The 26,792-nt window shown below is 43.2% G+C and overlaps 1 protein-coding gene across 1 annotated transcript in view; it reads left to right on the top strand.

Annotated features, from left to right (window-relative positions):
- LOC122935203 (zinc finger protein 665-like) overlaps positions 1–26,792 on the top strand; it is an 88,014-nt gene that overhangs the window by 6,706 nt on the left and 54,516 nt on the right. The window contains exons 2-5 of the mRNA XM_044290967.1: positions 8,983–9,074; positions 9,211–9,331; positions 19,634–19,725; positions 20,209–20,329. Of these exons, the coding sequence (XP_044146902.1) occupies positions 8,983–9,074; positions 9,211–9,331; positions 19,634–19,725; positions 20,209–20,329 (426 nt within the window). The remainder of the gene's footprint in view (positions 1–8,982; positions 9,075–9,210; positions 9,332–19,633; positions 19,726–20,208; positions 20,330–26,792) is intronic.

Here is a 26,792-nt window from a genome sequence, read left to right as displayed (position 1 = left end):
ATCAATCTCCAGTAGTTTACACAGATGCATCTCCGGCAGTCGGCTTTGCCGCGATATATGGAAAGCATTGGTTTCCTGGTCCCTGGCCACCGGAGATTGCGATTATCCCAGGCTTCTCTCAGTGTTCCCCCGTTGTTTGAAATTTATCCTATAGTGCTAGTAGCGCTATAGCGCTAGTATGGGGTAAACAGTGGAGGAACCATACAGTGTTATTTCTGACCGATAATGCGGCAATTGCTGACATCCCTATGAAGGATAGATCTGGTTCGAAACAGATAATGTCATTTGTGAGGAGGTTCGTTTGGCTGTCTTTACAACATAATTGTCACTTAATTTGCACACATATTAGTGGGCAGCGTAATGTTGCAGCGGATGCTCTGTCCCGGCTTAATCTTTAACTCTTTTTTCAGGTTTTTCCAGGGGCAGATCGTTTGCCGACGCCAACTCCCCATCATTTCCAGTTGCTGATGGATGAGTTGCATATCTCACTGTAGCCTGAAGCCTCATGGCTAAATCATTGTCCACTAATACCCTTAGGACATATAAGACGGCCGGGCACTTGTTTAGTAAATTTAAACATACCTACCCGCCTGCGGGAGAGGGGCCTATAACTTACCTCCTCGCATTTGTTCCTTTTTGCCACTCTCAGAGTATTCAGAAGGAGTCCGTTAAAAAACTACCCACTCGGCAGCCTTTTTCTGGCAGCATGTTTAGCGTATTAGCTTACTAATTAAAACAGCCATGTACTTGGCTTTCTATGGGTTCCTCAGGCCGGGTGAGTTTACCTGTGCCAATACATCCACAAATTACTTGCGGAAGAGTCAGTTGCGCTGGAGTGGCTCTTGTTATATCCTCACCTTAAAGGCTTCCAAGACAGCCCGGCCGGGGGAACCGGTAGGGGTCAAGTATTTTGCCACTGGCAATAAGTGGTGCCCGGTGAATGTATTACATGAATGGTTGCAGTTTATCAAGGCTGAGCCGGCTGTTTATGTTGGAGGCTGCGCCTTTGAATATTCATACGTTCCTGAAGTTTATCCGCATATTGTTAGCCAATTCAGGGGTTAACCCTTTGTCCATTACAGGTCATTCATTTCGTTTTGGTGCAGCGTCAGGTGCTTCCAAGCATAATGTACCGGTTCATATCATTAAAAAGTTGGGTCGATGGAATTCTTCTTGCTATACACGTTATATTCCAGATCCTCACCGTGAACTGTCACTTGCGTTTCAGGATTTGGTTTTGTAATTGTGTCATAAATATATATTTGCTGTATCTATGGTCTGTTATTTTTTGGCCACTATAGGCTGCCCTTCTATAGCAGTTCCGGCATAATCCTGCTACTATTAGGTTTAGATAGGTAGGGCAGGTTCTTACTATGAGCCGATCCAAGCACAAGTGTAAGGCAATTTGTTTGCCGTATTTGTGGGAGGTGAGGCGGGGCCAACTGCTTACTTATACCGGCGAGCGCTACAGCCAGAGGACGGCTCGGCAGCATTTTCAGCCCTCCCAAAACCGCCCCCCCCTTTTTTAAGGCACTTCATATTAGGGTTGCCCCCTTTAGGCTGCCCTTTTACAGCAGTTCCGGCTGCCCCCTTTAGGCTGCCCTTCTACAGCAGTTCCGGCATACTCCTGCTGCTATTAGGTAGAGATAGGTAGGGTAGGTTCTTACTATGATCCAATCCGAGCACAAATAAATGTATAGCAATAAGTAATGGAAGTGAAAAATCGACTAGAGTAGAAGGCCAACTAAATGGATTCTATCCTTGCAAAAAATGTGTAGGATGCATAAAGTCCCGGAATAATAAAATCTGAATGCAAAAAAAAAAAGGAAGGCTCATGCAAGCAAAACATCAAGCAATTTATCACCTGCAATAGTTGTGGAGTGATATACGCAATAACATGCCCCTGTAATAAAATATACATTGCCCGCACTAAAAGACAACTAAAGAAAAGAATAGGGGAACGTGTATAATATTCGGAGAGAGTTTGAGGGACACCCGTTGTTACGCCACTATGAAGAAAAACACAAAGGAAACTCTGCAGGTTCAACGGGATAGAAACAGTAAAGAAAAGCAAGAGGGGCAAGAGGTGACTTCATCAAAGATATGTCTAGAGCAGAAACCAAATGGAGTTTTAATATGAACACCTTATCACCTAGTGGTCTAAATGCCGAGATAGAACTATTTGCCTTTGAATAGGAACATGCACGGTACAAGTCTTTACTATTAGGGAAAATATTTCACACTATATAGCGGAGGACAAGGAGTTAAAAAGCGAGCGCATATAAGGAGCGCACTAATGATAGCCAGGTAATCTTCCTGTCACAACCAGACAGCTGAGAAGCTCTGACAGAGGCCTTTCAGAACCTCCCCCTTGAGTTTCTTTGTTGTGGTATTCAGTTACTCATCTCGTTAGCCTCTCTCAGCTGTCATGTGTTGGACTAATTGCTTCCCTTTAAATTCCTTCCCAGAATGCTTTTCTGGGCGGCCTATACTTCTTCCTGGAGTGTGTGTGCATGCTCATCTGGTTCTCCTCTCTTCTACAAAGTTAAGTGTGGAATATTTATCTGTTATTTTCTGTTTGCTGGATCCCAGGTGACCCTGACTTCCTCCGTATCTTGTGTAGGGAGCTGGTGGTCGTGTCCCCTCACTATTGTAGGGTGCTCAGGGGTTATATAGTCAAGGTACGTGGATATGCAAACCTCCACCATTCGGATCTTTGCATAGGCTGAGCAGCCAGGGAAAGCGCCAGGTCTTCTGCAGGGGTCCCCCTTTTGTTCCTTAGCTTTTGGATCCAGCGACTCATTTATGCATGTTGTTTTGCCTTGTTTCCTGTACACCGTCCGTGACACTTCCCTGAGGAAGGACAGCGTTCTGTCTGAAACACGTCGGGTAAATTTTGGCATCTGCTATCTGTAGTGTCAGAAGTGACGTCACTGCTGCTCCGTGAGAGCGCGCGTCATGAACTCCTGTAAAAACGGATTTGGGCCACCGGCCTGGGCGCGATGCACTAACTGAGACACCAGACCCGCGAGAGTGTGAGTCCCGGACTGCGCATAGAAAGAGACAGAACCTGGCAGAAAGTCAGCTAAAAGGTAAATAGAAGTTGATTCCTATACCGCGGGTACCTTAAAGCAGGGGGGACTACATTTAGTTTAACCACTTCACATCCGGGCCATTTACCCCCTTCCTGACGGAGCCTAATTTTGCAAATCTGACAAGTGTCATGTTTATGTGGTAATAACTTTGGAACACTTTTACTTATCCAAGCCATTCTGAGACTGTTTTCTCATGACGCATTGTACTTCATGACAGTGGTAAATTTGAGTCGATATATTTCACCTTGATTTATAAAATAATCCAAGATTTACCAAACATTTGGAAAAATTAGCAATTTTCAAAATTTTTATTTCTCTGCTTTTAAAACAGAAAGTGATACCACATAAAATATTTATTACTTAACATTCCCCATAAGTCTACTTTATGTTGGCATCATTTTGTAAATGTCATCTTATTTTTTTAGGACGTTAGAGGCTTAGAATTTTAGAAGCAGTTCTTAAAATTTTAAAGTAAATTTCCAAAACCCACTTTTTAAGGACCAGTTCAGGTCTGAAGTCACTTTGTGGGGCTTACATAGTGGAAACCCCCCATAAATTACCCCATTATAGAAACTACACCCCTCAAGTTACTCAAGAATTAAAGGAAAATTGAGATGAAATTTCTAAATTTTACTTTTTGGGCAGATTTTCAATTTTAATCCATTTTTTTCTTTAACACATCGAGGGTTAACAGCCAAAAAAAACCTCAATATTTATTACCTTGATTCTGCGATTCACAGAAAACTCCCCACATGTGGACATAAACTAATGTAAGGAAACACGACAGGGCGGAGAAGAAAAGCAGCGCCATATGGTTTTTGGAAGGCAGATTTTGCTGAACTGGTTTTTAGATGCCATGTCCCATTTGAAACCCTGCAGATGCAACTTAGAGTAAAAACTCCCAAAAAGTGACCCCATTTTGGAAACTAGGGGATAAGGTGCCAGTTTTATCAGTACTATTTTGGGGTACATATGAATTTTTATTGCTGTATGTTACATTTTTTGTGAGGCAAGGTAATAAAAAAATGGCTGTTTTGACAGTTTATTTTTTACAACATTCATCTGACAGGGTAGGTCATTTGCTTTTTTTTATAGAGCGGGTTGTTACGGACGCAATGATATCAAATATGTTAACTCTGTTTGTTTCAGTTTTACATAATAAAGTATTTTTGAAAAAAACATTGTTTTTGTGTCTCCATTTTCTGAACGCCATATTTTTTTTATTTTTCTGCCGATTGTCTTGTGCAGGGGCTAATTTTTTGCAGTTGACATTTTTATTGGTACCATTTTTGGGTAAATATGATTTTTTTATAATTAATTATTATACTTTATGGGACAAGGTAACCAAAAAATGGGTTGTTTTAGTACAGTTTTTATTTATTTATTTTTACACCGTTCGCCTGAGGGGTTAGGTCATGTGACATTTTTATAGAGCAGATCATTACAGATGTGGCAATACCTAATATGTATACTTTTTCTTATTTATTTAAGTTTTACACAATAATTGCATTTTGGAAACAAAAAGAAAAATGTTTTAGTGATTTTTTTGGTGTCTCCATAGTCTGAGAGCCATAGCTTTTTTATTTTTTGACCGATTGTCTTAGTGTATTTTTTGCATTATGAGGTGACGGTTTGATTGGTACTATATTAGGGGGCATACATCTTTTTGATCGCTTGGTGGTGCACTTTATGTGATGTTAGGTGACAAAAAATAGCTTTTTTGGCACTTTTTTTTTTTAGAAGAGCTAGTTGTTACGGACACGGCGATACCTTATTTATTTCACTTTAACACAATAATATCATTGTTGAAACAAAAAAATGATGTTTTAATGTCTCCATGTTCTGAGAGCTATAGTTTTTTTTTTTGTGCGATGAGGTGACAGTTTTATTGGTACCATTTGTGGGACATACGCCTTTTTGATCACTTGGTGTTGCACTTTTTGTGATGTAAGGTGACAAAAATGGCTTTTTTTGAGTGTTTATTTTATTTTTTTATGGTGTTTATCGGACAGGGTGGATCATGTGATATATTTAAAGAGTCGGTTGTTATGGACGCGGCAACATCAGATATGTCCATTTAAAAAAAAAAAATTCTATTTTATTTTTTTATTACTTCATTTTGGAATTTTTGTTTTAAACCTTTTTTTATTTTATTTTTAAAAAAAACTTTATTTATTTATTTTTTTACACTTTGCGTCCTCCAAAGGTCATACAAGACCTCTGGGGAACATTTAACTTCACTTTTTTTTCTTTTTTTTTTCACTATTGATTTCTCCTAGTAGCCCCAGTTACAGTGGAAATACACCCCCCAGAGAGGCTGTACAGTAGTATACAACGCTGTACAACCTCAGTGCAGGGCTGATCGAGGTCTGTGGAAGACCCGACAGTTCCTGCACACTCCCGGCCCCAGCGGTCACATGACCACCGGGCCGGGAGTGCACTTCCTGATCTGTATACAGCAATCTAGAAGGCAGGGACACCTGGGGTGCCCTCTCTAGGGTGCCCTGCTGTCACTGACAGCGCCCCCCCCTCCTGCTTGGCAGCTGGACGATTAGCGTGCAGCTGCCATCTATGAATGGACGTTTCAGAACGTCCATTCAGAGATAAACAACCGCCCATAGGACATTTATATCCTATGGGCAGATGTAAGGTGGTTAAGGGAGTGCACGGTATCATTTAAAAGTGTATTTGAGAATTGCAGCAGTTTGTGCGGTTCTGTTGCGATACCGCAGCCACACAAAGAGGAACAAGGGAAGAAGCGCTATTGGAATAACCAGCTACATTGCAAAAACCAAAAGGTACCAGAGGTTCTGTGTGGGGTCATTAGAGCCCTATGGGGCTAAGAGAAGCGTAGTATGGAGCTCCTACAGAACACGTCTGCCTCTTTTGGCTATCAGCTCCACCGCCAGAGGGTTATATATTCTTTACTGTCATTTTATTAAATCCGCTGTAGTCAATACATGGCCTGAGGGATCTATCCTTTTTCTTCACAAAGAAGAACCTGGTGATGAAGGCTTACAAATAAAAATCCTGTCTACCTTCTCCCTAATATAGTAAGTCGGACATAGCTTCAGTCTCTGGAACTGAATGGGGAAATACCCGACCTCTAGGCGGAGTGGTTTCAGGTAACAGATCAATTAGACAGTCCTAAGGCCGATGAGGTGGCAAAGTCTATGCTTGTTTTTTATCAAAGACATCTGCTTAGCTTTGTAATGTAGTTGGTAAGCCATGCACACTTGTGGACAGGAAGCACCTGAGGGGTTAATTGCCGCTGATCGCAGCGCCCTGTCATAGAGGTTGGGTGCCGGCTATGTGATTCTGATGCCAGCACCCGCCTCCTGTATTCGTATCAAGCGTTAACTTTCATTGGTGGCGCAGTGCGCCCGCCCCTCTCTCTCCTCATTGGCAGCGTTTGGCATCCTTCTCCCCTGTGCTGTAGAGGGAACATGGTGCGCGCTGACAGCAGCACGCTCCATGTTCTCTGATACTAGGCTACCTAGTATCAGTAAAAGGCAAATCCGATACCGGGACAAAAGTATCAACTGGGTATCGATATTTCGATACACAAAACAACCCTAATGGAGATCATTCAGAATATTGTCTTTTTACCAGGCAAAGTGTTGCATGCAAGGCTTTCTTGTCCAGTGTTTTTGACAGAATCTTCTGCAGAGGCCCTGAACCAAGCCTGCCACGCAGATGTGAACAACTGTATACCTATGTGTTATATATTTGAATTAATGCAACTTTCGCATTCCTCCTCGACTAAAGATACTCCTCGAAAAGGGTAAAAGGAGCATTTTTACTGTTCTGGAAAAAATGTAGTGCAACTTCTGGTTGGAGGCAAAGGAAATAGAGGTCTTTTGAAGGTCAGTGCTAGGAGAGAAGATCTTTGCCACCTTAGCACTCTCACAGAACCACAGATCTATATGGGTGGCAAGATATACCAGAGGTTGGAACATCACAGCCAGCTAATTCATCCTTGATCTGGTCTGATGTAGTGGTAGTAGAGAGGAAGCAGCAAAAATAGTGCATCCAGGATCATCAAACACTTTTCGGAAAGTCTCCAAGAAGTCTCTCAGGTTGTTAGTGACTGGATCATTCCTCTCCCACAGCGGGTCAGTGCTTCTTCCAATCACTAAAGCCACTGGTGCATTCAGTCGGGAACTGATATTACAGCAGCTTAAGTGCAGCGTACGCTGGTCTATGAATCCACGGCATTGCATGGGAACTCCAGTGTATCGAGGAGGAATCGATAAATGAAGACCAGAAGCTGCCACGGAAGTAGCCGGTGGTGGTGGTGATGTTGCAGTTGCTGCAGAGGACTGTGGTACAGCTGTGAGAGTTGTCAGGGTATTCAGACAAGCATTAACATTACACAATTATGACAGTATTTGCTCTTGGCGTTCCTGTTGCAGAGCCATTTCCTGGAATGGCGTGGACCTATTGTGCTAACTAATCAGTTAGACATTGGGCTAAACCTAAGGGCCTTCTCCTGGTGGCTCCTGGTATTCATCCTCAAACCCTGTACAAAAGTCTGGACTTCACCTCAGGGAACCAACCAGGCTTTTAACTCTAGGAGGGAGAGAGGAGCGACACTTGCCTGGGACAGCAGCAGACACAAAGCACCAGCGTGACATAAAATTTTTTGCAGACAAAGAACCAAGCTATCTGCCAGTGTCTAAAACATCACTTACCTTCTAGATACTAATGGCATTCACGATGCTGCACACAGGACGTCTCCAGGTACCTCATGCTGGTGAATGGTGGCTGTATACAGCATAGACCCCAAAAATATACTTCAAAGGCTGCCATGTCATAATTCATATTTTGTAATAAATATCTTATGATCTTATGATGATCTTCTTTGGTCTGTAATGTCAGGATTTTCGGCTTTAGGAAACCTACCAAATGACATTGGTTTAATGGATTACTATATCATATTCGTGTTTGGTATTTCTCGGTTGGTAATATATCCTGCATAACTTCCCAGTCACGTTATCCTTCTCAGAGATACCTACAAGAGGTTGTGCCTCACAATAAATTATGCCATAAAACTTTCCACCTTTTCCATGTAATTAGCCAGCCCCCTGTCACGTGACTAAGAGGAGAGTAGGGTGGTCAGCTACAGCCCCCTGTAACATGACTAAGAGGGGAGTAGGGTGGTCGGCTAAGACCCCTTTAAAAATTGCATACTGAAAACCAGACATGGTCAGAGCCACGAGAAACATCTAATGTAGGACTGATCGGATTTCAGCTGTGCTCCCAGCGTGGATCCTTAACCAATCAAATTCTGTTTTGCTTTATGTACAGTTTTCTAATGTGTAAGTCTTTTTGTCATCTTCTTTTAACTTGTACCACTGTACTTTTTATATATTAAATATCAAAATTTAATAAGTCATTCCTTACTGTTCTAAACATTCCCACATCCTCAAAGTACGGCTTTCCTGTGTTACCATTGAAAGTCGGTGTGCTATAGTGTCCCTATCGTATTGTAGACCACAGCGCGTTCCTGTAATTGTTGTGCATCTGTAGTGTGGTCTTCCCTCCGCCTTTATTTGACAGAAGGTTACAGCATTGTGTGTGGATGCGTTTGGGGGGGTCGCCTAACTCCTAAGTAGCCTAGTGCATAGGCGAGCATCTTGTTATGAACTTGAAAGTGGATCTACTATTAAAATTTAAACCGCAGAATAAATAAAAATTATTATTATGTGTCTTCCACCTGCTCAAAATGGCCACCCTTCTGAGGAAGAAGTGAAAGCCTAGTCTCTGGATAGAAAAACAGCTCCAGGCTAAACCTGGAAGTGAAGGAACTAAGAGAAGAGTCTGATCTGTAGACAGATCTACAGGAGGCCATGTATTCAGTCATTGTGTGCTTGTGTCTCCACAGATGGATCCAGAAGGAGAAATCCACCAGAGAGATGTCCCCATCCTCTGTATTCCCAGGACTGTCCAGAGGAGAAGCTCCCGGAGAACCATCAGGTAGATGGAGCTGAGCCCTATACACATCTATATAGAGGGGTCCTGCAGTCATAGAGGGGTCATAGATGGTGGGGGTCTCTTATGTGGATCTGTTAGATTTCCCACCTGTCTGCTGTATTGTACTGAATTGTTACAGATGACAAATCACCGGGAAGATCTGACTATTATTAAAGTCGAGGATGAAGAAGAGCGGATGATGAGCGATCCCCCGTGTAAGAGTGGGGTGGAGGAGGACATTCCAGTACGTGTGACCACAGGTATGGAATAATGAATGAAGTGAATTGGGAGGTTTCTTAAGGTGAGGCTTCAGTAAAGAAGCACTCTGGGCAGTGAACCACTTTTTTTGTAACTACCAGGCTGATTTTATACTGACAATGGCTGGAGACATGTAGTTATGACAGTTATATCTCAGGTAGGTCTCATCTGGTGCTGGGTGTTATAGATGACATTACTTCTACACTATAAAGGCTAGGGAGACATGTAGTAATGGCTGTTATACCTGAGGTAGGTGTCATCAGATGCCAAGTGTTATAGATGACATTACTTCTACACTATAAAGGCTGGAGACATGTAGTAATGGCTGTTATACCTCAGGTAGGTATCATCAGATGTCAGGTGTTATAGATGACATTACTTCTACACTATAAAGGCTGGAGACCTGTAGTAAAGGCTGTTATACCTCAGGTAGGTGTCATCAGATGCCGGGTGTTATAGATGACATTACTACTACATTATAAAGGCTGGAGACATGTAGTAATGGCTGTTATATCTCAGGTAGGTGTCATTAGATGCTGGGTGTTATAGATGACATTACTTCTACACTATAAAGGCTGGAGACGTGAAGTAAAGGCTGTTATACCTCAGGTAGGTGTCATCAGATGCTGGGTGTTATAGGTGACATTACTTCTACACTATAAAGGCTGGAGACATGTAGTAATGGCTGTTATACCTCAAGTAGGTGTCATCAGGTGCCTGGTGTTATAGATGACATTACTTCTACACTATAAAGGCCGGAGACATGTAGTAATGGCTGTTATACCTCAGGTAGGTGTCATCAGATGCCGGGTGTTATAGATGACATTACTACTACACTATAAAGGCTGGAGACATGTAGTAATGGCTGTTATACAACAGGTAGGTGTCATCAGATGCCGGGAGTTATAGATGACATTACTTCTACACTATAAAGGCTGGAGACCTGTAGTAATGGCTGTTATACCTCAGGTAGGTGTAATCAGATGCCGGGTGTTATAGATGACATTACTTCTACACTATAAAGGCTGGAGACATGTAGTAATGGCTGTTATACCTCAGGTAGGTGACATCAGATGCCGGGTGTTATAGGTGATATTACTTCTACACTATAAAGGCTGGAGACATGTAGTAATGGCTGTTATACCTCAGGTAGGTGACATCAGATGCCGGGTGTTATAGGTGATATTACTTCTACACTATAAAGGCTGGAGACATGTAGTAATGGCTGTTATACCTCAGGTAGGTGTCATCAGATGCCGGGTGTTATAGGTGATATTACTTCTACACTATAAAGGCTGGAGACATGTAGTAATGGCTGTTATACCTCAGGTAGGTGACATCAGATGCCGGGTGTTATAGATAACATTACTTCTACACTATAAAGGCTGGAGACATGTAGTAATGGCTGTTATACCTCAGGTAGGTGTCATCAGATGCCGGGTGTTATAGTGGTAAATTAAATGTTGTCATTAAAATCCACTTTTGGAAATTTGACATGTGTCACTTTATGTGGTAATACCTTTGTTTTAACTTTATAAAAAACATACATTTGTACCCAAAACACACCAACTCAACAGTACACAAGTCCATATTGCAGATTAATAAATCTCATAACCATTTTTTTTTTCTTTTTTTTTGTCCCTCTTTTAGCCTTTACTCTAACCCAGATACCCACCCACCACCCACCTTAGGGAGAGAGAGGGGGACGGGGAAAACAAAACAAAACAACATCCAGCCCTAAAGTAACAATTTTTTCCATAATTCATCAAGTTTTTGTGATTTTTCACTATGGCACTCCGTCACCCGTTCCCCTTTTATCAAATTGTCAACTGCTTCTCTCCACTGTCCCGCTGTCGGGGGATCTTCCTTTACCCATTTCCTAAGTATAAGGAGTCTAGCTTGAAATAGTACTTTATTCAGAACCAGTCGTATCTCTTTATTTAACTTCAGGTGGTCAGTTGCCCCTAATATACAAGTTACTGGATCTTCGGATATTTGAACCTTCAAAAATATAAATATACGGTCTCTGCTATTTTGTTCCAATATCTGAACAGTCTGGGGCATCTCTAAAAACAATAAATTAAGTCTACTTTCTCTCCCCTACATTTCGGGCACTTGTCTGAAGTTCTCACGCCCATTCTTTTTAAGATCCAGGGGGATCGATGTAATCTATGCACTATAAAAAACTGTGATATCTTATGTGAACCCCTATCCGAGACCATCGCATAACTTCTAAGAGCATCAATTTTCACGCAACGCACAAGTAATATGTGAAAAACAACGCTCATGTACACAGACCCATTAAAATGAATGGGTCCGGATTCCATGCGGGCGCAATGCGTTCGCATCACACATTGCACCCTCGCGGAATACTTGCTCGTCTGCAAGGGGCATTAGAAGTTTAGAAGCAAATCTTTTTCAGAAAATTTCAAAAACCCACTTTTTAAGGACCTGTTCAGTTTAGGGCACAAAAAAATCCTCAATGCGAATTTCCTGCATCGAGGATTTGTTTGTGTCATGTGACCACGGAGCGGGAGTGAAGCGCTTGCTATAACTTACCGCCCCGTGGTCACCCGCTGGCCCGTACTGCGCTGCACTATTAGCCCTGACACATCGTCATTACATATTGCACATATGTGTGCACTATGACCCGACACTGTGTTATGTCAGGATGGCAGTTCAGCACGCTGAGAAGAAGACTGAGCAGCTGTGAAGCGGAGCCCCTACAGCAGGCATGTCCAAAGTCCGGCCCACGGTCCGGAGTAAAACGGCCCCCCAGAGGTTTGATTAAATCATGAGTATTCTGGCCCCCGGCCCCTCTCACCAGTCACCGCCAGCTACTCACCGGGAGCCCACAGCTTCACAGGAAGAGGCTGCATCAGCAAAGGCCAAATCTCGCGGCGACGTCTGAGATCACTCGAGATTTGGTCTTTTCCTTCACAGAGAAGGAAAGCCGAGATCTCACAACGTCCGAGATCTTGCGGGATTTGGGCTCAGGGAGAAGGAAAGCCCAAATCTCAGATGTCACGAGATCTCTGACATCGCGAGATCTCTGCTTTTCTTCTCTTGTAAGGCCAGAATATCGGCCAAAATGTCATACTGCTTTGTTTGAGGTCTCCTACCTCCACGGTCACATTACCCCCAGAGGACATTTATACAGTGTGAAGGTCACAAATGTAGAAGAAAAAAATGTATTAAAACGTTTCCGGCTGCGTTTTAGCGCTGAGTTCCAGGTCCATCATAATCAAAGTCATAACCAATTAACGTCGCCTTTCCTTCTCCCTGCGCCTCCACACTTACAGCCACAAGGCCAGGGTGACCATAAGGGCTATTGAGCCTATTTGAGTCTATTGAGGGAAAAAAACACACACTTGCAGGCTGGGCTGTGAACTAAAGCGGAAAAGGGGGCATAATCCGAATCAGTGGTAGCAAGCTGTCATAGCCTTCATTAACCCCTCACTGTACGTCACTGGGCTAGAATCTGATTGTGCTCCTAGTACTTTCTACAAATAACTTCTCCCCATCTGGCCAATTTTTATAATGACAACTACAAATAAGAAACGAAAAGTTGACAGTGAGGAACACCGCTTCCAGGACAGGTGGAAAGTGGAATATTTTTTCCCTGAAATACGTAATCACTGTGTTTGTCTAATATGCCAAGAGACTGTGGCTGTTAATAAGGAATTTAATGTGAAGAGACACTACCAGTCGAGACACAGCACATACGTCAAGCTAACAGGGCGCAACTGCAGTGACAAGGTGAAGCAACTTGAAGCTGTTTTAGGGGCTCTTTCACACTTGCGTTCTTGTCTTCCGGCATAGAGTTCCGTCGTCGGGGCTCTATGCCGGAAGAATCCTGATCAGTTTTATCCTAATGCATTCTGAATGGAGTGAAATCCGTTCAGGATGCATCAGGATGTCTTCAGTTCCGGACCGGAAAGTTTTTTGGCCGGAGAAAATACAGCAGCATGCTGCGCTTTTTGCTCCGGCCAAAAATCCTAAAGACTTGCCGCAAGGCCGGATCCGGAATTAATGCCCATTGAAAGGCATTGATCCGGATCCGGCCTTAAGCTAAACGTCGTTTCGGCGCATTGCCGGATCCGACGTTTAGCTTTTTCTGAGTGGTTACCATGGCTGCCGGGACGCTAAAGTCCTGGCAGCCATGGTAAAGTGTAGTGGGGAGCGGGGAGCAGTATACTTACCGTCCGTGCGGCTCCCGGGGCGCTCCAGAGTGACGTCAGGGCGCCCCAAGCGCATGATCACGTGATCGCATGGCACGTCATACATGCGCATGGGGCGCTCTGACGTCATTCTGGAGCGCCCCGAGAGCCGAGCGGACTGTAAGTATACTGCTCCCCCGCTCCCCACTACTACTATGGCAACCAGGACTTTAGCATCCTGGCTGCCATAGTAACACTGAAAGCATTTTGAAGACGTCTTCAAATGCTTTCAGTTCACTTGCGTTTTTCCAGATCCGGCGTGTAATTCCGGCAAGTGGAGTACACGCCGGATCCGGACAACGCAAGTGTGAAAGAGGCCTGTCACAACAGCGATTTTTTTACAAGAGCCCGTGAGTCAAATAAAAATGCCACAAGGGCTAGCTATGAGGTAGCAACGTTAATTGCTAAAAATTGCAAATCTTTTGCTGAGGGTGACTTTATTAAAGAATGCGTTATGAAAATGGTGCAGAATATCTGTCCCGAGAAGAAGTCAGAGTTTTCCAACATTTGCCTGGCTCGTAACCCTGCAGCACGGAGAGTAGAAGAAATTTCATTAGATATGAAGAGACAGTTAACGTCAAAAGGAGTTGATTTTGACTTCTTTTCAATAGCCTGTGATGAAAGCACGGACCTCTCCGACACAGCTCAGTTGCTGATTTTTCTGAGAGGGGTGGACGATGAAATGAATGTGACTGAAGAGCTACTTGACCTTCAGAGCCTTAAGGACCAAACATGTTCCTCGACTGTATAACAGTTCCTCAGGTGTTATACAGTTCCTCGACTGTATAACACCTGAACACCCTATAATAGTAAGGGGACACGACCACCGGCTCCCTACACTTGATACGGAGGGAGTCAGGGTCACCTAGGATCCAGCAAACAGGAAAACACAAATGAATGAACAAAACCTATCTGTAGAAGACTCAGTAGTAGCATCCAGCATGCACACACTCCAGGAAGTTGTATAAACCGCAAAGTGATGCAGTATGGCAAGGGATTTAAAGGGATGCAATCAGTGCAACTACATGACAGCTGAGAGAGGCTAACGAGATGAAAAAACGAAAGCAAAACAAAAGGAACCTCAAGGAGGAGGTTCTGAAGAACGTCTGTCAGAGCTTCTCAGATGTCTGGTGGTGACAAAGAGCCGTTTTAAAGAGATTCAAACATTGGCAAAGAAAATGCTGAGCTTGTTTGGCTCAACATATTTGTGTGAGAAGACATTCTCTGTTATGAACCTTAACAAGAATCGCATGCGGACAAGACTAAGTGACACTCACTTGCGTGATATTTTGCGCATCAAAACCACAGCCTTTGAACCAGATCTAGCCTATCTGCTGCAGTCCAGATCTCAGTTTCACCCTTCACATTAGTGCAGGCAAGATTTTTTTCAGTTGAGATGAATACGTTGTAAAATCTCAGTTAAAGGGAACCTGTCATCAACTTTATGCTAATCTCACTGAGGGCAGCATAAATTTGTGACAGAAATGCTGATGTCAGCGGTGTGCCCCTCATGAGCTAAAAGTAAGTGGTTGCTGAGAACCAGCATCATAATCATTGCAGACTGAGCCTGGAAAAGAGTCAAATCTACCTGAGAAGAGTCCTGGATATTCATAATCTCCTGCTCTCCCCCCCGTCCATCTGCTGATGATTGGCAGTTCTCTCCTAGAGAGAAAAGAAACTTGGTAGAAGCCGGTCAGTCATCAGCAGGTGGACGGAGAGAGCAGGACTTCATGAATAACCAGGACTCTTCTCAGGTGGCCATGACTCTTTTCCAGGCCTAATCTGCAATGATTGTGATGTTGGTTCTCGGCAACCACTTACTTTTAACTTATAAATGACCGACCGCTGAAATCATCTCACCTGTCTCTACTTTATACTGCCGTTAGTATAGTATGGGCGGAATAAAGTTGATGACCGGTTCCCTTTAATGTCAGTTGGTCAATCAGTTATAAATATATTTGAACATATGTGTATACTTGGTGTTCTGTTCCTGTTCACATTTTTGGAATTTAAAAGTTAACAGACAACCTTGTAATGTACTGTTTCCGACATATTTCTGCCTCCTGTTTTTTATATTAAAGGCAGAGTGATTTAACACCTGTTTAGATTTGTCATCCAAGTCACAAAATGAAAGGTATGCTGTTTGCAAAAAAATTTGCATAAAATAGTTAATTTGCATGTAATTTTAATGGTTCAAAGAATGTTGGGCAAAATGGTCGGCCCTCGCACATGTTCACTTCATCAAATCTGGCCCTCCTCGAAAAAAGTTTGGACACCCCTGCCCTACAGGAAGGTAAGGCCATGTCCACAACCTCACTGCGAGAAACAGCAAAGTAGGAGAGAGGACGCTGCCGTGAGCACACTGCAGAGATCTGGGGAGACAAGGTACAGGCAAGGAGGATCCGGGCGGCCGGGGACTGCAGGCGATGAGCACTTGTGAGCTTCATTACTGCTGAGCTCAGGGCTTCCAGAGCCCGGACAGACAATGGAAAACAGTCTATTCATTCATTTTTCTCATTAGATTACTCGATTAATCGTAACAATAATCGGTAGAATAATCGTTTACTGCAGCCCTAGCTCAGTTGTGAAGTCACTGTTGGACTTAAATAATAGAAACAAACCCCCCATAAATGGCCCCATTTTAGAAACTACACCCCTCAAGGTATTTAAAACTGAATTTACAAACTTTGTTAACCCTTCAGGTGTTCCACAAGAATTAAAGGAAAATGTAAATGAAATTTCTGAATTTCACTTTTTTTGCAGATTTTCCATTTTAATCCATTTACTTTCCAGTAACAAAGCAAGGGTTAACAGCCAAATAAAACTTAATATCTATTACCCTGATTCTGTAGTTTACAGAAACGCCCCACATGTGATTGTAAACCACTGTACAGGCACAGGGAGGGCAGATTTTCACTGGGATAATTTTAAGTTGCCATGTTACTTTGAAGCCCCCCTGATGCACCCCTAGAGCAGAAACTCCAAAAAAGTGACCCCATTTTGGAAACTACGGGATAGGGTGGCAGTTTTGTTGTTACTATTTTAGGGTACATATCATTTTTGGTTGCTCTATATTACACTTTTTGTGAGGCAACATAACAAGAAATACCTGTTTTGGCACCGTTTAAATTTTTTGTTATTTATAACATTCATCTGACAGGTTAGATTATGTGGTGTTTTTATAGAGCAGGTTGTCACGGACGCGACAATACTAAATATAACAGTTTTACATAACAAAGCATTTTTGGAAAAAAATGATTTTTTTGTGTCTCCACATTCTGAAAGCCGTAGTTTTTTTTTTTTTTTTGGGCAACTGTTTTGTGTAGGGGCTCATTTTTTTGGGGATGAGATGACGGTTCCATTGGTACTATTTTGTGGTGCGTATGGGGTTAGGTCATGTGATATTTTTATAGAGCAGGTTATTACGAATGCAGCGATACCTAATATGTCTCCTTTTTTTATTTATGCAAGTTTTAGACAATGATTTCATTTTTGAAACAAATAAAATCATGTTTTCGTGTCTCCATACGTGAGCCATAGTTTTTTCAGTTTTTGGGCGATTATCTTAGGTAGGGTATGATTTTTGCGGGATGAGATGACGATTTGATTGGCACTATTGGGGTGCATATGACTTTTTGATCGCTTGCTTTTACACTTTTTGTGCTGTAAGGTGAAAAAAAATGGCTTTTATTATGGCTGTTATTTTTTTTTATTACGGTGTTCACCTGATGGGTTAGGTCATGTGATATTTTTATAGAGCAGGTTCTTATGGACGCGGCGATACCTAATATGTATACTATTTTTATTTACTTAAGTTTTACACAATAACAGCATTTTTAAAACAAAAAAAAAAAGATGTTTTAGTGTCTCCATATTCTGAGCCATAATTTTTTTATTTTTTTGGGCGATTGTCTTAGGTAGGGGCTCATTTTTTGCAGGATGAGGTGACGATTAGATTAGTACTATTTTGGGGGGCATACACCTTTTTGATCGCTTGGTGTTGCACTTTTAGTCATGTAAGGTGACAAAAATAGCTTTTTTAGCACAGTTTTTATTTTATTTTTTTGACGGTGTTCATCTGAGGGGTTAGGTCATGTGATATTTTTATAGAGCTGGTCGATACGGAAACGGCAATACCCTATTTTTTACAATTTTTTTAATTTTATTTTGGGAAAAGGATGCCTTATTTTTTTTACTTGAAACTAAAAAAAAAAAAATTTAACTTTCTTTTTTTTAACTTTGTTTTTTTCACTATATTATTTGTCCCACTCTGGGACTTCAACATTCCAGGGTCTGATCCCTGTTTCAATGCAGCACAATACATCTGCATTGTGCTGTATTGAACTGTTAGTGTCTTACACTGTAAGACGCTAACAGTAGCCTAGAAGACCCAGCCTGGGGGCTGGGCCTCTTAGGCCTCCCTACATGCCGGGCCCCAAGCCTTGGAATGGCTTGGGGCTGCCATGTCAACCATCGAGTCCCCGCCACAGCAGCGCGTGGACCCGATGGATAAGGTGAGGGAGCGCAAACCTCCCATATGCCGCGGTCAGCGGATCAGTAACAGCCGGATCTCTGCCGCTGATTGCGTCACCGCACGCGGGGGGGGGGGGGAGGAAGGGCTGCAGGATGAGAATGCTCGTCCTGGGGCACTAAGTACCGGCCCTTTAGGATGAGCATTTTCGTCCTGGGTCCTTAATGTGTTAATTTCGAGTTGCACTTTCGCCCAGCTGAGAAAAACATCAAGGCAGATACCCTGTCTAGGTCATTTGATTTCGCAGACCAGCAGGAGGAGCCCCAATTCATTGTAGATCCTGCTCGCTTGATCACAGTGGCTCCTGTCCTGGTAAGAGACATTCCTCCCATCTGCCAAAAGGAAATGTATTCTAATGTGGGGCCACAACTCCAAACTGTCCGGTCACCCAGGTATTCGCAAGACCACAGAACTGGTGTCTCTCCACTACTGGTGGCCCACAATATCCAAGGATGTGCGTGATTATGTCTCTGCCTGCACAGTACCCCCCCTTCCACCCCCTTTTCTTGAGTCCACGACGGGACAAGAACCTATTTATCGAAAAGCCGAAGCCCTTCCAATCCACCAGATAGTAGGTTTTCTTACCATGTTTCCTGAAGTCCAAGATGTCCTTGACCTCGAATGTCTCTTCCGAGTCTTCAGACACTGGAGTTGCTGTAGAGAAGCGGTTAATGACTACCGGTTTGAGCAAGGATACATGGAAGGCATTGGAGACACGAAGAAAGAGAGGTAGCCGCAATTTATAGGTCACTTAATTGATCTTCACAACTACAAAGGGTCTCAGGAACCTAGGGGCCAACTTGAAACTAGGAACCCTTAAACGGATGTTTCTGGAGGAGAGCCATACCTTATCTCTAGGCGAGAACTAAGGCAGTTTTCTTATTTTTCTGTCCGCATACGTCTTCATGCCGGTCACTGCTATATTGATGAAAATCTTGGTATCCTGCCAGATCTTCAAAAAATCCCTAAAAGTGGAATCCGCCGCTGGTACTCCACAAGATATAGGAACATGGAGAGAAGTACGAGGATGCTGTCCAAAAACGACAAAGAAAGGAGATGACCCCATACGTAGACTAGTACGGTTATTGAAAGAACTCTGCCCAAGGTAACAATTGTACCCAGTTGTCGTGTTGAGCTGAAACAAAATGCCGAAGGTAATTCTCCAATATCTGATCGACCCGTTCTACTTGCCCGTTGGTTTGGGGGTGATAACGGGAGGAGAAATCTAGGCCAACTTCTAGCAGTCGGCAAAGAGCTCTCCAGAGCTTGGAGGTAATCTGGATTCCCCGATCAGAAACAATATGCCCCGGTAAACCATGCAGACGGAATATATGTTTCATGAACGGTTTAGCAAGTTCTGCAGCCAAGGGAAAGTCTGTGTGGGGTGACTGCATTAGTTTGGGGTTTGGCAGAAAGTTGTTGCGGTGCAGAACATTGTTATTTAGGCCCCGATCACTAAACCTAGAAGTGAAGGCGCTGAGAGAAGAGTCTGATCTATAGACAGATCTACAGGAGGCCATGTATTCAGTCACTGTGTGCTTGTGTCTCCACAGATGGATCCGGGAGGAGAAATCCCCCCGAGAGATGTCCCCGTCCTCTGTATTCCCAGGACTGTCCAGAGGAGGAGCTCCCAGAGAACCATCAGGTAGATGGAGCTGAAGTCTCCACAGAATCTGACCAGAAAGGGATTGAACCAAAGATCATTTCACATTTTTCTTTTTTAGGATGAAAATCTGAATATTATTAAGGTTGAGGTTAAAGATGAAGCAAAAGAGGAGATGGATTTATGGGGCGATCAGCAGTGTAAGGAGGGGGGCTGTCATGGGTCACCTGGATACTACTCCCATCATCTGATCATCACATATAATCACTCTGTCCTGTTCCTGTGTGTTTCCTACAGATGGGCTCATAGAAGGAAATCCCCCCGAGAGATGTCCCTGTCCTCTGTATTCCCAGGACTGTCCAGAGGAGAAGCTCCCAGAGAACCATCAGGTAGATGGAGCTGAGCCCTAAATACATCTATATAGGGGGGTCCTGCAGTCATAGAGGGGTCAAAGATTGTGGGGGTCTCTTATGTGGATCTGTTAGATTTCCCACCTGTCTGCTGTATTGTCCTGAATTGTTACAGATGACAAATCAGGGGGAAGATCTGACTGATATTAAAGTGGAGGATGAAGAAAAGTGGATGATTGGCGATCCCCAGTGTAAGAGTGAGGTGGAGGAGGACATTCCAGTCCATGTGACCACAGGTATGGAATAATGAATGGAGGAAGGGAATTGGGGGGTTTCTTCAGGTGAGGCTCCACCTTAGAGCTCCAGTAAAGTAGCCCTCCGGGCAGTGACCCCTGTGTTATGTGCAGGAGCGGAGGGAGTTGTGACTGCAGATAGAACTTAGTTACTTGCTACTGCTCTTCTCCTGGACATCCTGCACGCTGCTCATACATTAGGGTCGGAGTTGCCTCTCCTACTGCTGGTGACATTAAGAGCTAGCAGAATAATAAGCGCTATAGTGCTGTAGCTCTTCTCCCCATTGTGTTTTATATTGTCTTCCTGGTGTGGCGGACGGGTGGCTGCTCGTCTTCCCCTGTGATGGACGGGTGGCTGCTCGTCTCCCCCTTGTGGCGGACGGGTGTCTGCTCATCTCCCCCTTGTGGCGGACAGGAATCTGCTAGTCTCCCCCTGGGGCGTAGAGGTCTCTGCTCGTCTCCCCCTGGGGCAGAGAGGTGTCTGGTCATTTCCCCCTGTGGCGGACGGATGGCTGCTCATCTCCCCCTGTGGCGGACAGGTGTCTGCTCGTCTCCCCTTGTGGCGGACAGGTGTCTGCTCGTCTCCCCCTGGGATGGACGGGTGACTGCTCATCTCCCCTTGTGGTGGACGGGTGGCAGCTCGTCTCCCCCTTGTGGCCGATAGGTGGCTGCTCGTCTCCCCCTGGGCCGGACGGGTGGCTGCTCGTCTCCCCCTGGGTCGGACGGGTGGCTGCTCGTCTCCCCCTGGGTCGGACGGGTGGCTGCTCGTCTCCCCCTGGGCCGGACGGGTGGCTGCTCGTCTCCCCCTGGGTCGGACGGGTGGCTGCTCGTCTCCCCCTGGGTCGGACGGGTGGCTGCTCGTCGGACGGATGGCTGCTTGTCTCCCCCTGGGGCGTACGGGTGGCTGCTCATCTCCCCTTGTGGCGGAGAGGTGGCTGTTCGTCTTCCTCTGTGGCGGATGGGTGGCTGCTCGCCTCCCCTTTGGTTTCTTTATTCTGTCTCTTTCTAGGGTGAGACTTGATGACTGTCTTTCTGCTGCTATGAAGCTTTCTGATGGTAATAATAGAAGACACCCCGTTTGCTTTGTTGCTACCTTTCTGTCGGTTCTAGCTCTCTGTTCTTGATCGGCCTCTACCTTGTCCATTACCTGTTCTGCTCAGTGATGCTGGAGCCATTCTGGGTTTCTTTCCAGGAATTTCAGCAAATGTGCGGATCAGACTATAGGCATGGTGGCCATCTTTGATTGGTTTCTGGTAGTTGTGGTATATCTGTGCTTATGCCTGGATCTTTCTATAGACATGGGGAGGGGGAATTTATCATGAGAGTAATATTTGAAGTCAGTTTTCATTAAATCTGCCTTTTGTTTGATAAATTTGTCTTCTAAGCGTGGCTATTTTATAGGAATTGTGATGTGTCAAATCCTGATGGATGTGAAAACTGGCTCGATAGTAGGCCACCACACTCTGCAGGATATACTGTCTCCTATTTATGGTCCCAACATGTTCTCTTTTTTCATGGGATTGTCTTATGCGGAATATGTGTTACAGAGTTTAGCAGTTCCCATAAACTCTGAATAGCAGCAGTCTGGAGGACATTATACAGCAGTACTGGGAAGTTTAGCTGTGAATCCAGCCTTGGGGTGAGGCAAAAGTTACTAGAGTAAGCAGCAGCATCCGTGTGTTGGTCTTCAGTGTCCCTCCAGCAGCTCCTTCTCATGTCCCTGTAGATTTCTATATGTAGAATGTATTATGGTTTCTCAGGGAGCTGATAGTAGTTCTCTTCTCTTACCGCATCTCCCGGGATAGGGTCCTTAAACTGCTGCAAACACACCAAGGTCTCCTGTTCAGCAGCTATGGAGGCCTTATTAGGTCAATATTCCTCACAGTTCAAAACACTGGCAATGGCTCAATATTAAAAGAAGGGCAAAAACCAACAAAGCCATTTAAAATAGAGCTTCTTCCTAGTCAAACCCACATAGAGGATCCCGGGCAGAGGAAAGCCTTTTTCGTTTCTAGTGGTGATATTTAGTGAGAGACTCCAGCTAGTAACCAGCGAGGCTGATCTCTTGTCTGAATACCCATGTACCCTGTCTACCGGTTCTGCTTCTTGTCGCCTGCCCCGGCCTTGGCACTGTGACCTGGACTACGCACGTACTCTGCCGGCCCCGACCTTGGAATTGGTTTTTTAATACCTTGGACTCTGTTCATTCAGACTACACTTTTTGCCTGAGTCCTTGGTTCTTCGTATCGGTGTCTCTTACCCCCGTAGGTCAGCAGCCAACTACATCTGGACTACTCCAGGAGGTAGCGGCCTGGTTGGTTCCCTGCGGCAAGTCCAGATCCCTGTATAGGGGTTAAAGAGTAAATTCCAGGGAACTGCCAGAACAACACCCTTAGCTTTAGCCAAAAGTTAGATTGGTTAGTTGGAAATAGCAGCACTGATTGGATGATATCAGACTGCAGTGACCACCACCACCACTGGTAAAACCCAGTTGTAGGTTCATCAATAAACCTCTAGTAGCAATAATGGGGAAACAGAACAACATACAGTTGCATAAAAAATACTAAAGAATTGTTCTTACATGAGGAAAAAAATAATTTAGTAAAACCATCTTACACACTTGGGTACTCACCACCCACATTTCAGGCTGGAAAAATTCTCATTCTTGAAGGGAGTCTTTCACCTAATCTGAGCGTTTTAGACCGCTCAGATCGGGTTATAGACTCTTTGACCCTCATTACAATGTTACCTTTGTTTTCTGTGTTCCTTGTCAAGATATAGAAAAAAACACACTTTTTAACCCCTTAAGGACTTAGCCCTATTTCACCTTAAAGGGAGTCTGTCACCAGCATTTCACTTTTTTAACCCTTCCCACAGCTCCCTAGCATGCTTACAGTTAATCAAAACGTTACCTCTGGCATCTTTCCTGCTGTTATAAATCCATCAAAAATGATAAGATATGCAAATGAGGGCTCGCAAATGCCAAGGGGCGGCGTTACTCTCTTAGGTGACCTGCTTGCTCAGCCTTTTCATTGCGTCCCCCGCCCCTTCCTACCCTCCGCCCACCAATCCTTTCCCTCTGACCGCCTTTCTCATAGCTTGTTATTCTGCCGATATCCCGCGCCTGCGCACTCATTCCTTTGGCCGGCACATGCGCACTTTGATGCCCATTCCTTGTACGGCATCACAGTAACTATTGCGCATGCGCCGGCTAACGACACGAAAACTCAACAAAGGAGGCGGTCCATCGGCGCATGCTGTCGGGGGTAATAATTCAATTAAGAATTATTAATTATGGTCATAAAAATAATTAATCATAAAAAAATTAAATTTATAAAATTTGTCATAAATTCTTAAAATCATGACCTGGTGAATTGTAGACAAGCTAATTGATACAATTCACATCTGAGTCCGACTATTTCCTCAGATAAATAAGTTCTTTTTGACGTGAGATGACGTTAATGATAAAACATGTAGTTCTGCATTATACAATAATACACAGGTTTATAAAAATATGCAGATTTATTGGTTACAAGATTATAAACATATATAAGTAAATAAACACAATGATGCATGCAAATGAATATATAAAGCATTACAAGCTTAACAATACATGTGAGTGGCAATAACTTGTCACATTATAACCAAGCTATTATTAGGTTAGGATATCAAATAGGAACATCATTTATATACATCACTTCTCTGTTCGGAGGAAACCTCATGATATCAGGACGGGCATGTCTAATCCTAGACATCAATATAGAATGCTAAATACATTCCGCCCCCTTCTAACCAACTACACATCACATGACTTCAGGCATGGGCAAATCCATTCAAGGATATAACTTAGAAGAGATAACTGTATCCTTCCGCCCCATCCTGGACTATTTTTACACATATGACTTTGGTAAGACTATTAAGACAAATGACAGAGATATAGGATCTTTGCTAGACCATATCTTAAATGGAAAGGACTTGAAATAAGTCTTTCCTGTGGGAATCCATCACTTAGCTTGGCGAAGAATGTTCTATCAATATATATATATCTAAGCAATTATTTAATGCTTTGCTAGATTATGAGTCTTGATTCTTCTGCAGGTAGAATGAAGCCTCACAATATCCTAAAACTACATCTCAATATGGAGATGATCAATTAATTAATGTATTTATTCGCCAATCTAGATGGTATAATTTCACCCACACTATCAAATTAGTCTTAATAAAATGAAATATAATTTTCTGTGTCTCTTACCAAGTCCTAGTAGAAATCTCACTTCTGCTCCTAGGAAAGCTGGGTGGTCCATCATAGCGCATGTAACCATGGCTTTCATCCTGATAGACACCTCTAGAGAGCTCCACTTCTCTCTCCTCTCTTTCTTGTGTGTGTCCCCCTCTCTCCCCCCTGTGTATGGTTTATGATCACAAACTTATCAGTTAGACACACCTTCCTAATTTGGGTGTGACTATTGATAAGAAATGACATCATAAACTTACCCAGAATGCACTTTTGCTACTGTTGCAATGTCACCTACTCATACCTAGGTGGCACTGCTGTGTAAGCTATTTGCATCATAGTATAAAGGGTTAACTTCTGTAAGTCTGAATAAAGGTATAATATACAATTGACCTTAAAAGCTTTAATTCAAGGCTATAGGGATTAGATTTGACACTTGTAGCAATTAGAGACAGACCTCTAGGCGTCTCTGAATGTTTCTCACACTGTTTATTTGTGTATCGTAAATAACTTGAATAGCTTTGTTTTCTCAGAGATATCAGTACCTCCTCTCATACCAAAGAGGTGAATAATTGTTACAAAACACACATCTTCACAGACACTCTTTTAGAGACAAAGATTCTCCTAATGAGAAATATATATAATATACTGGATACATGTTGTCTTCATAACATATAACAGTATGATATATATTATATGTCCTTCTGATTGTCTTATGCTAAGGACTAAGGTTCATTAAATGAATACATGAATATTATATATTTTGCTTCATTGATAAATGCCTAATTGAATAGGTAATTATCACCAGCTGCATAGAGCTTATCTTTACCTCCCTGTCATAAATTTTAAAGTAGATAAGAAGGCCTCTTCTCAGACTGGTACATTCATGAGAAGAATAACACTAAAAAGTAGAAACCTTCGTGTGACCTTACTTTGGCCTTCTCAAGACATACAAAATTGTAACTATAGTGGAGCATGGCTCTTAAAGGTAATGAACATCCATCTTGACTAAAAATGAATTGGATATCAATGTATTTACCTATGAAAAGGCACGACAATGCGCATTAATTACTGTGATGCCGTACAAGGAATGGGCATCGCAGTGCGCATGCACCGGCCAAAGGAATGAGTGCGCAGGCGCGGGATATCGGCGGAATAACAAGCTATGAGAAAGGCAGTCAGAGGGAAAGGATGGGCGGGCGGAGGGTAGGAATAGGAAGGGGCAGGGGGACGCAATGAGGTCACCTAAGAGAGTAACGCCGCCCCTGGGCACTTGCGAGCCCTTATTTGCATATCTTATAAAGATCGTTTTTGATGGATTTATAACAGCAGGAAAGATACTAGAGGTAACGTTTTGATTAACTGTAAGCATGCTAGGAAGCTGTGGGAAGGGTTAAAAAAGTGAAATGCTGGTGACAGACTCCCTTTAAGGACTTGGCCATTTTTTGCAAATCTGACCAGTGTCACTTTAAGTGCTGATAACTTTAAAACGCTTTGACTTACCCAGGCCGTATTTATTTTGCATAAAAAAAATACCAAATTTACCCAAAATTTAAAAAACATTTGCAAATTTCAAAGTTTTAGTTTCTCTACTTCTGTAATACATAGTAATACCCCCCAAAATGGTGATGACTTTACATTCCCCATATGTCTACTTCATGTTTGTATCATTTTGGGAATGCCATTTTATTTTTTGGGGATGTTACAAGGCTTAGAAGTTTAGAAGCAAATTTTGAAATTGTTCAGAAATTTTCCAAATCCCACATTTTATGGACCAGTCCAGGTCTGAAGTCACTTTGTGAGGGCTACGTAAAAGAGAAACCACCCAAAATTGACCCCATTTTAGAAACTACACCCCTCAAGGTATTCAAAACTGATTTTACAAACTTTGTTAACCCTTTAGGTCTTCCACAAGACTTCATGGCAAATGGACATAAAATTTAAGAATTTCGATTTTTTTTTTACATTTTCCAATATAATCCTATTTTTTCCAGGAACAAAGCAAGGGTTAACTGCCAAACAAAACTCAATATGGGTTGTCCTGATTCTGTAGTTTGCAGAAACACCCCATATGTGGTCCTAAACTACTGTTTGGCCAGACGGGAGGACATAGAAGAAGGGGAACGCCATATGGTTTTTGCAAGGCAAATTTTGCAGGACTGGTTTTGTTTATACCATGTCCCATTTCAAGTCCCCCGTTGCACCCCTAGAATAGAAATTTCAAAAAAGTGA

Source organism: Bufo gargarizans, chromosome 4, assembly GCF_014858855.1.
Source record: "Bufo gargarizans isolate SCDJY-AF-19 chromosome 4, ASM1485885v1, whole genome shotgun sequence".
NCBI classification, from domain to species: Eukaryota; Metazoa; Chordata; class Amphibia; order Anura; family Bufonidae; genus Bufo; species Bufo gargarizans.
Note: the sequence above shows the minus strand (reverse complement) of the source record. Positions and strands in the feature narration are given on the sequence as shown.